The sequence below is a fragment of the Propithecus coquereli genome, unplaced genomic scaffold (assembly GCF_000956105.1).
Source record: "Propithecus coquereli isolate 6110/MARCELLA unplaced genomic scaffold, Pcoq_1.0 Scaffold135, whole genome shotgun sequence".
NCBI classification, from domain to species: Eukaryota; Metazoa; Chordata; class Mammalia; order Primates; family Indriidae; genus Propithecus; species Propithecus coquereli.
This window is the reverse complement of record NW_012137747.1, coordinates 1,236,127-1,246,800: the sequence shown is the minus strand read 5'-3', so window position 1 is coordinate 1,246,800 and position 10,674 is coordinate 1,236,127. Positions and strand designations below refer to the sequence as shown.

General features: G+C 50.4%; 1 protein-coding gene across 1 annotated transcript in view; it reads left to right on the top strand.

Moving 5' to 3' along the window:
• PLXNA2 (plexin A2) overlaps window positions 1-10,674 on the top strand; it is a 207,309-nt gene that overhangs the window by 30,741 nt on the left and 165,894 nt on the right. Inside the window, exon 3 of the mRNA XM_012638836.1 lies at window positions 3,344-3,526. Within this exon, the coding sequence (XP_012494290.1) occupies window positions 3,344-3,526 (183 nt within the window). The remainder of the gene's footprint in view (window positions 1-3,343; window positions 3,527-10,674) is intronic.

The following is a 10,674-nucleotide window of genomic DNA, read 5'->3' as shown; positions in this document are numbered from 1 at the left end:
AGGGAAGCTGGACTAGATAATTCCCAAATTTCTTTCCGGCACTAAAATTCTATGACCAGTGGACTTAACCAATTGGGAGGAGCGGAGAGGAAATGTAAGGGTTAACCCCGTGCGGAGTCCAGCCTGGTTCCCATAATGCAGAGCGGGCCTTGTCAGGAGGAAACTGCTGATTCCTGCCTGCTTCTGAGCCAGAGGAAAGAGGAAGATGACACCCTTCTCTGCTCCAGTGTTGGTGCAGAGAGACAAGCCTGGGCTAGTGACCAAAGGACAGCAAAGGCACTAGGAGAGAAGTGACAGGAGGTGGGACCAGGGCCTCAGAGTGAAGAGCCCCTCACCTGCCCCCGCTTCAGCACCACACCTTTCTGGTGCAGGGACCACAAGAGGAAGGGCCCCTTCACGGTCCTTATAGTCCAAAGGCTCCCAGACCTGGGGACCCAGAGACATTTTGGTGGCCTTAGAGGGGATTAAAGATGAATGCGAGAAGCCAAGGTCCCTGAGCTTCATTTTAACATGGCTTTGGAATAACACGGACATCCCAGATCAAGGATTTGAGCTCTGACCCCAGAAAAGGGATGGGGAAGGGGACTCTCACCCACTGTACTAAAGGCTGTGCTTGGCAATTTAAATGTTATCTCATTTCCTCCTCACAGTGACCCAATAGGCATGAATTATCCTCCTCATTTTACAGATGGAAAAACAAAGGCTCACAGAGACTAAGCAGATTGCTTAAATCAACACAAGGACAAATGATAAAGCAGGGATTTTAATTCAGTTTGCCTGCATGACTGCTAAGTTCAGGTTGTTTCTGTCATTCTGCCTCTAAGGAAAGCCCTAGACCAAGCTCTCACCATCTGAGCAAAAGTAAAGGGCATCAGGTGTTTGGGAATATCTGGCAATATGTTGAGAAAGAAATTGAGGAGAAAAAGAAATGCCAGCCAATCCCCAGGGCTCGGGCTCAGGACAAGCCATTTCCTCTATAGCTCTAGAGATTCTAGAGCCAAGTAGAATCTAGCAAAATCCACAACTACCAGCAAGGTTTTTGCTCCTGTCATCATGTCTCAAAAGCTGTCTTGGGCTACGCCTGTGCCCAGACTCTGAGGCCTTACTAGTCCCGCAGAAAGTGGGAACGAAACTAAAGCCATGAAATCAGACTCTCGGAGCTGAAAGGATGCTTGACAGTTACCTGGTTCAATCCTGTTACATTACAGGTGAGAAAACCGAGGTTCATTGAGGCCATATGGCATATCAAGGTCACACAGCTGGATAGTGGTGGAGACAGAACTAAAATCTGCATCACCCAGGTCTTACCAGGGCAGCCGCTGCCTAGGGTGTAGGGTTGAGGAAGAGAAGTACGAAATGTAGAAAGTAGTAGCTGATTGCTCTGACCTGCTTTTCTGGGGAGCCAGAAATTCCCATCGTTGGCTGCAGTGATGTGCTGGTAACTATTAAGTAACTGGCTCTCTGCAGGCAGGGGAGCGAGTGGAAAGCCCTGGTTTGTGGCATTTGCCAATTCCCATGGTACACATTCTCCGACCACGGCTGGTTCAAGCACCAGTGTGATGTCACTAACTACAGAGACGTAGACAACCCTCTCCCATGAGCTGGCGCTGGCAGACCTCTGCTTCACTCCCTTCCCGAGAAGCTCACTCCTTCTGCTCTGTGGGGCTCCCTATTATCCAGAGTTCAAGGGTCATCCTTAACCTTAAAATTGGTTTCCTTTCCTTACAAATACACACACACACGCAAGTGCAGCACCATCATTCCCATCAGTAGCAGGAGCAGCAGCTCTCTACAAAACACTAAGGAATCACAAGAAATGAGTCTCTATTCCCTTTGAGACTGAGAAGGGAATGGAAGGGAAGTCCCTGGTTTAAAAAAAAAAAAAAATCACATGCCGTATCTTATAAACCAGTTATTCCAAAGAAATGAGGCTGTCAACGCGTGATGATGTGTCAGCCTGCTCTTCCCTGGTGAGGGCGAGAGGAGGAGGTTGAAGGGAACAGGGGACAAGGCTTCTCTCTGATGCTTTCTATGCTTCCCACAGCCGCTTCCTTCCTCCTCCGGGATGCCTTTCGAGACCCAGAAGGAACAGCTGCCACAGGGCTCGAGGCTCTTTCTGGCCCAGATCCTGCAGCCTTTGCCCCAGGATTCGGTGCTGTGCAATCAACTGGGCATCTCCGAGTACCTGTCCCAGCCCAGCCCCGTACTAGGCACTGCGGAGGGAATGCAAACCCCTCTGCAGGCCCTGCCTCAGGGAGCATGCAGTCTCTGTTTGTCTATCTTCCTTTCTTTTTTTTTTTTTTTTTTAACTGAATGAGATCTTAGACATCATCAAGTTAACCTTTTCTTTAACAGCTCCCAAAGAAAACTGTACTGGTCCAAGTTTACCCAGCCTGTTAGCAATAAAACAGAAAGTGGGATCCAGGTCTTCCTACTTTCTGACCAGCAGGTTTTTTTCAGTTGCTCAAGATGCTCTCCATTCAAAGGTACCCCAGTCTCTCCTGGCACACTCCGTACAGGCACACTGCCACTCTCCTCCAAAGGCTGGTAACGGGAAGGACACCACCTCCAGAATTCCCTCTTAATTATATTTACCCGAACATTGTTGAAGACCTGTAACATACAATAGTGGAAATAGTTGTACAACTTAACAAAACTCTTTTACATGCTTTATTTCCTTGGCTCCACCTTAATTCTATAAGAAAGGTGGGCAGGTATTATTCCAAATGAAGAAACTGAGGCATATGTCTATTAACTAACTCTTTTAAAGTATAAAGTACCGTCCAATATTACTATGGCACTTTTAATCCATTCCCAGTATGGTAGATAGAAGTGAATGGTTGAATGGCTTAAAATTCCTTGTGCCCAAAGGGAGACACTGCAGCCCAAGAAACAAACAAGAAACCCTTTCCAGGCTGGTAGAAATCCTGTGATGTTGCCTCTAGACTGAATATCGACTGAAGGAACCCTTGTCTAAAATAGAAAGATCCCCATAGAATGGCATGGTCCACAGGGACATTAAAATAACTAGAAAATTAGTTCAAGCAATTAGCTGCACAAATTGACCCTGGTTTTCCTAGCAGACAGGTGGAGGCAGGTGACTCCAGATGAGTGGAAGAATGCTGCTTGCTCCTTTATCTGGTTTCATAGGAAGCAATATGGGATTTGTGGGCCAGTTGGTGAAGAGTTTTTGTTTGCAGCATGGCGAAGACGCCTGAGCCCCATGTCTGTGCCTCTCTGAGGCCTGGTGCCCTAGGGCTGGCGGTTGGGGGGAAGGGGCCGCATAGAGTGGCTCCATCGTGCCTCCACTGCTATTCACCCACTTCCTTCCCCTTCCCTCTAGCCCGTCCCCATCGATGATAACTTCTGTGGACTGGACATCAACCAACCACTTGGAGGCTCGACTCCAGTGGAGGGCCTGACCCTGTACACCACCAGTCGGGACCGCATGACCTCTGTAGCTTCCTACGTTTACAATGGCTACAGCGTGGTTTTCGTGGGGACTAAGAGCGGCAAGCTGAAAAAGGTAAGAGTCTGTGAGCTTGGATGCCATGACGCCATTCAGCTCCTCAGCTGAGAGTCCCTTCTGGAAGGTAATTGTTGGTGGAGATTTAGCTACAGGTAACTCTTTATTTTCTTGGGCGATGGGGGTGAAACGGGGAGGTAAGAAGGGCTGCATTTTGTGGCATACTCTCTATCTGCTTCTTTTGGCCATCAGTCAGTGGGTATCTCAGGAATGCAAGCCTATTTCAATAAGACCAGACTTCAGGGAATTGGGAAGGCACATCTGCGTAAGGGGAAAAAATTCACTCTTCATTCCCAAATCACGTAGAACGGATTTTTTGATTATCTATAGTATGAATCATGCACATCGCAAATCCTTCCCTAGGACCCACAGAGTTGGTTGTACTGGTCAAACGTCTTTGTTGAATCCGAAGAAGTTAGTTAGACCAGATTACAGGTTTTAATTCTAAGAACCTGGGACAGATGGTGGGTGCTGCTCTCTGATGGTATATGGTGCCTGGGAAAGACATTGTCCTGTCTCTCCTCTTCCTGCAATCATGGACCCTTCCCTCCCCACCTTGCCACCAGGAAGTAGACATTTTATTCCGTGCCTCCCTGGGCACCTCTGCCAGCTGGAGGGAACAGGCCTCTGGTGCAGCAGGCTGAAGCCAACAACTTGTACCTGCTTGTCTAGCGCTCAGGGTGCAGAGAGGGAGCACAGTCTGGTTCATTATGTGAGATTATAGCAGCCACATTCTTTCCGGTCCCAGCTAATCCCCTTTTCCCAAGCTTACTCTCCCGCCACCTTTCCCTAGTTCCAGCACCTGCGGATCAGGGCACATGAGAGACCTCCCTACATCTCACTCTTTGATGTTGACATCACCCTGGAGCCCTGTCCTCCTAGTCCATTTAGAGCCTTGGGAGGGTTGTTATTTGGGAGTATGGAAGGAGGGTAGCCAGGAGGGAACCCAGGGAAGGATTTCTATGTTCTGCCTATTCTGAATGACTGCCAGAGGAGGTGGGAACTGGTCTGGGTTTACCTGGTGTGCTAAACCTTCCAGACCTCTTCTGGCTGTCCACACCAAAGCCATTTAACCACTTCCTGCTTTCTGTAGAGGTTCCTATGTGTTTCTGTGCTGGGCCCTCCACCCTGTCTGGGACTGTGGACCTGAACTTGGCTGGTCAGCACATGGAAGAGAAAAGGAATGTGGTCCCGGCTTTTGCTTTCCAAAAGTGGAAGAGGGAAGGACTTGCTCTATGAGATTCCACTAAGATTTAAAAGTGGCCCATCTGCCCTGCGTACCAGGGTCACCACATCCAGTTGGGCACATTGTGCCTGGCCCAGGAGCATTGGGCCAAAGGACCTAGTGGGGGTTGAAATCCAGCCTGAGCTCTCCTTGTCATACCGTGTGTCCTGTGGTATAGACACCCGCCCAGTGGGGCTCCTCTTGCTAATGTGGGACCCACCTTTTTCTAAGTTGCACCAAGGCTTTCTAAGGGCCAGCAGCAGCCACAGCAAGGCTGATGCTCAGCGCCTTCCCCCATCCCTGTCCCCACCTTCAGTCAGTGCTCTGGATCATGTGTGTAACTGTCTCCTTTATTCTCTTGAAAGTTCTATTAAAGGCAGGGGTCAGGCTCTATGCGTGTATATTCCCTTCCTCCTCCTTAATCCCTTCACCAGTGTTCACTCATGGAAGAGGCCCAAAACAGTTTTGAAAACTAGTCCATTCTCTAGGGAACCTTAGAGATCATCTATTATTTGGCAGGGAAACTGAGGCCCAGAGAAGAAGAATGACTTGCCCAAGCATAGAGATCTAGGATAAGTTGTTTCTTGTCCTGACACCCAAGGTGGTACCCCCTTTCTATAAAGACACAGCTATGGAGCCCAGGGTTGGAAGCTAAGAACCGTCTCCAGGTCCAGGCTTGCCACAGAGTTCAGCCAAGGGCTAGTGCCTCCACACTCCTCAGCCCTAGATCTGAAATAAGGAATCCACGTTTACTTGAATGGATGGTAAGGAATGGATAAAGGAAGAGTGATCCAGCAGGACTCAAAGGGACCTTGAGATGACCTTCTCCCTCTCCCTGTGCACCTTGCACAGCACACACAGGGGCTTGGCATCTTTCCAAGTCACACACCTGAGTTGGCCAAGTGCTCCCGGCCCTGCTAGAGCCCCAGCGGGTTAGTCGCTGTGGCGGCAAGTCAGCGGGTTGGAGGGCGAGGCAGGGGCGACGCTGCCGACGGCTTGTTCTGACCTGTTCCTTCTCACTCTTCGCCTGGCCTTTCTGTGGCTGTCTCTGTGAGCTCATAACACCCCTCCTTCCTCCTCTGTGCAACTCACCCTTCCTTTCCACCCACACGCCTTTGAGGCACCTGACAATCACACCCGGGCTCCCACTGGCTTCCCATTTACCCACCCGCTTGTCCCCACCCCTCTCCAGAGCAACAGCCCAGGAGGAATTTATGGAATGTCCCCAGGAAACCCTACCATGGTCCAGGCCCCATAGCTCTTTCAACACAGGAAGGAAAATAAAGAAAAAAATAGCTAAGAGTCTGGAGAGGGGAGGGAAGCCCGGTGCGTCAGAACTACTCACTTCTTCCCTGCCTGGCCAGGCGTCTGTCAGACTGTCCAGCCCTCATCCACTGCAGCCTGTAGGAACAGGATGTCCCTGTGTGGGGAAGTTTAGAGGAAGCAGAGACTCACTAGAAGTGGCATGACCACAGGGTGCTCTCATGTGCTGTGTCTCATACTTGCTCATACACTGCTCTCTGCAAGATGCGTGGAGAACACCATACACAAGGCCATGACCCTCTGAGCCACAAACATGTGGAGGGAACAGGCAGAGTGAGGTTAAGACCTCAAAACCAATATGTGCAATGCTCGCATAGGCCAAGGGTGAGTGCATTGCCGGTGGTAAGAAGATAGGCTAAGATTCGCCATAAGGATGGAACAGTTCAAGCAAAAGCAGCAACTGCAGTGTGATCCATCTGCAAGGCTTTATTGAGAAGGAAGATTACCAGGGTCTGCCTAAAGACCGATGAGCTGATGAGTTGGGGGTGAGGGAGAAGGGCATTTAAGACCTTGGGTACCACACTGAGAAGGTGCAAAGCACATACAAGGAAGGTCTACCATGCACAGAGGAGCTTGGAGAGCTTGAACAGGTAGAAGGTGAGGTAGAGCCCTGTGAGGCCCAAAGCCCTGAGGGCATCAAGTGAAAACGATCTTGGGGTCTTAGCTAACCACAAGGTCGACGTGACCCAACTGAGTGATGTAGCTTCAGCCAAGTTAGTCTTCACCACATTAACAGGAGAACAGCTTCCAGGTCATGAGAAGCAGCAACTTCGCTTTACATTGGCGATAACATTGCAAGAGGGTGTTGAGCAAACTAATGTGCCAGGTAAACAAGAGCTGGCAGGATGTGGGAACCATGCTCTGTGAAGGATATTTTTAAAAGGATGTTAACCCAAGGAAAAAAGAGTGAATAAAGCAGGACATACGACAGCTATCCTCCGATAATATAATTTCCCGAGTACTTGTTATGTGTCAGGTACTATTTTAAGAGCTTTATATCTATTAACTCACTTAACGTTTTACATCACTCTTATGAGTTAGGTACTATCATCACCTCCATTTTATAGATGAGGAAATGGAGGCCAAGAAAGGTTAAAAAAAAAAAAAAAAAGAACTTTGTCCAAAGTCATGTGGCAATTAAAGGGCAGCGCCAGGACTTGAACCTTGATTATCTGGTTTCACAATCTGCATGCTCAGCCTATAAGCTCTGGAAGATGAATTAGACTTCATCGTTGTGGCCCCAGAGGGCAGAATAGGGCCAATGGGTAGATGTTAGAGCAAAGCAGCTTTCCATTTGATAAAGGGAAGAAGTTTCTTACAGCCAAACTGTCCCCAGATGGAAAGAGTTGACTCGAGAGGGAATGAGCTCCTAGTCAGGGGAAATATGCAAGCAGAGACTGAAGATCACCGCTCGGGGAAGCTGTGGAGCGGATTGCTGCTCTGAATGACACCATCTTTCCAGCGATGCTGCCACCGCTTCCCGGCTCCTTCAGCGGCACGTGTGATACAGGAGGGCAGGCTGGGGCAGAGAGGAGGAGCAGAAAGAGGGAGGCCACGGCGCCTGAGTGTGGGCTTTGGGGTCCAGCTGGGCTCGAGTCTGCCCTCGGCAGAGCTGAAAGCCCCTCAGGGTCAGGTGGAAGGGGCTTGGCAAGGACAGGGCAAGGCAAGGCCAAGACAGGGAGGGCAGATGGGCCTGGGGCAAGATGTGCAGGAGGAAAGCAGAGTCCTCTGGGGCCTGGGCCTAGTTGACTGCGATGACATCCTCCTGGTTGGGGGCAGGCCGTGGAAGTCCAGATGATGAGGGCTGGGAGCGAACACCCAAGCAGATGGTGGCAGAGTGGTGACGGCCATTGGAATCTCATTAGGTACAACTTTCCGGGTTTCAGGGAGGAGTCAAGGGGACAATTCAAGCATAAGTCATGGGACACGGGAGGGAAGGGTCACACTGAGCAGGTGAAGGATGCCAGGGTGATGGGAGGAAGGACTGTCTCGAGGTTCAGGGTCAAGTTCTTCTGATTTCTTCCTTCCATTTGCAGCTGCTGAAACTGCTGCCTCAGCCCTGGTTTCACACCCCTGCAGGCTCCTTGAAGAAGCTAGAGGGTGGTGTTCTGCCTTGACTGTCTAGTCCCTGGGCCCTGCGGGCCTTAAATAGCAGCAGGAGCTATGGGCTCTGTGTTCTCTATCCCCACTGGAACTCTTGCCTGCTGCTCAAGCATCAGTGACATGTCCTTTATTTACCCTGTCCCTTCAACCATTGTGAATAACACCCTCCTGGCCCCCACAGCATCTGACTCGGGAGCAGCTGCTAAGATAGCCACCTCTCTTGAGAGTCACAGACCCTTCCAGGCACGGGCCTTCCTTTTCATATTCATATCACTGTCAGATCCGACATGTCTCACACATTAGGAGTTCATGAAGTAGACCTCAAATGTGTGGGGTACCCACTCCGTGCCAGACCCCTCTTTGCGCTGACTGGAATAGAATCAGGCACCGAGAGTGACTGCCACTGACGTGGCTGGTTTGCAAAGGAAGGAAGGTGTGATGTGTTGGGTGGGTCGGCGTGGGGAGGGAAGACGGCTGGCGTGGCAGTGGTATGAGCAGGCAAGGGAATGCGAGGACTTCCGATGGGTAACAGGAAAGGAGTTTGTTTTCTGGTTAACGGCCTCTGGAAGAGGGTGGGGTGGTGCTCTCAAAAATGTTGGCTGGGTAGGAGGGGACGGCATTTACACTGTTGCCTGGAGAGCCCCAGAATAGCATGGACATCGTCTGCCTCACCTGGGCCAGATGCAGTCTACAGCAGGGAGGCAGGTAGAAAGGCCCAGGTAACCACTACCCACCCCCTCCACATACCTTCTGTTTCTAGGATGCCTAGGATGTTTTTGCAAATCCACAGAGGCTTTCCAAGCTCTGGGAGAGGCCTCATCTCCTCTGGCACCACTTTCTTTCCCATTAGCCAACGGTGGCCTCTAAAATGCCTGTGGAATTCTTAAGGAAAATTCTTTCTGTCTTTCCCTAATGGAGATAGTAGCCCAAGGTCTCCAGTCCCCAGCCCAAAGAAAGCCCTGACGTCCCAATCCTATTCTTGTCTTTGTAATCTCACAAATGATTTACTAGGCAAAGCCAGGAAAACTGTGAGCTTCTTGCAGCAGCAGCTTAGGTGTTGGAGAGAATCCATCAGGAGCACCAAAGTATTAACTCTCCCAAGCCCTGGGGTTATTGCTCAGGTGTTTGATGACACTGACTATTTATAGGATACCTTCCATTCCTTTCCATCTTCCCCAACTACTTCAACTAGGTATGGTGGTTGCCTGTGCATCTCTACCCCATCTTACAGATGTGGGAAACGGAGACCCAGAGATACCAAGAATCTTGCCCAAAGTTATACGCCCACTCCGCTCTCCATTGACAACATTGACATTGGCGGTTAGACTTTCTCCCAAAACACACGGAGGTTTCCTAACCTGTCACTTGGCTCCCCTCGAGGGGTGGAGTTGCCTGGACGGACGGAAGGCCAAGTTGGATAAAAAACTGAGAAACATGCCTTTCTCCTTGCGCCAAGCCCACCAAACAATAGCCACTCTGAGTGGAAATGATTCACTCGTCTCTCAGTGTGAACCCTTGATTGAGCAAACAGCCAGGACTGTGGATCCACTTCTCGTAGACCTAATGGCTTACTTGGGACCTGGGACCGCTGATCTGACACCCGCACTCTCCCAGGCGTCTCAGCAATATGGGGGCTATGTAGTGGGGAGCAGATACCCTCTCGCTTCCCCAGAGCCCGTGTCAAAGAGGTGGGGTGGTGGCTCGGGGAGCTCACCGCCACATCCCTAATAATGAGTTTGGCAACCTGCCCGGGCTCCCGCTGCCAAACTCGCTGTTTGTTTTGTTGTTTTATAGGCCTCTTGGGTCCCCAGAACTGGTCTTCCGAAATCTGGGAAAGACTGCATTTGGTTGGTACGAGAAAAGAAGCACAGTTACAGAATCCCCTACCCCCACCACCCCCCAACACACTCACCCCAGCCAGCCCATCGCCCAGCTTGACCATGGCAGGTATAGACAGGGGGTGTTGGTTCTACCCAGAGCCCCAGCGGACCCTGGGAAAGGAGATCCTGATCTCTCAGAGCCATTCTGAAAGTGGAGAAACTAAAGCCTCATTTATTTTCTGCACCTTTTGTGCAGCTTCTTATATACTTGAATCTTGGACAATTCCTGTACAAGGCGTCAGGCTGTGTGTTCAGCTGGCCCTTCCACAGCCCAAGGGTGAGCCCCGCAGCTCAGGACTTTATTGTAGAGCAGGTGAAACACAAAGAACTGTGTTTTGGGGACAGGGGGGATGGGAATAGTGATTCCAGCTCACAGAATCCAGGTGACCCAAATAGGCCATGCAAAGTTGCATGCAAGAGGCCAAGCTGCTAGTGTTTACAGAGATTTCATCTTTAGGAAAAGAGACGCATATACATGCATGCTCTTTTAGGCCACTAAACCTTGCCTGCCTGTGGATCTGGGACTTGGGCATATATCTCTGGGTGGGAAGGGACTTAGAAAGACCACCTGGTCCACTTCCCTGCCTTCATGTGGGGACCAATTTGCAAAAAAAAGA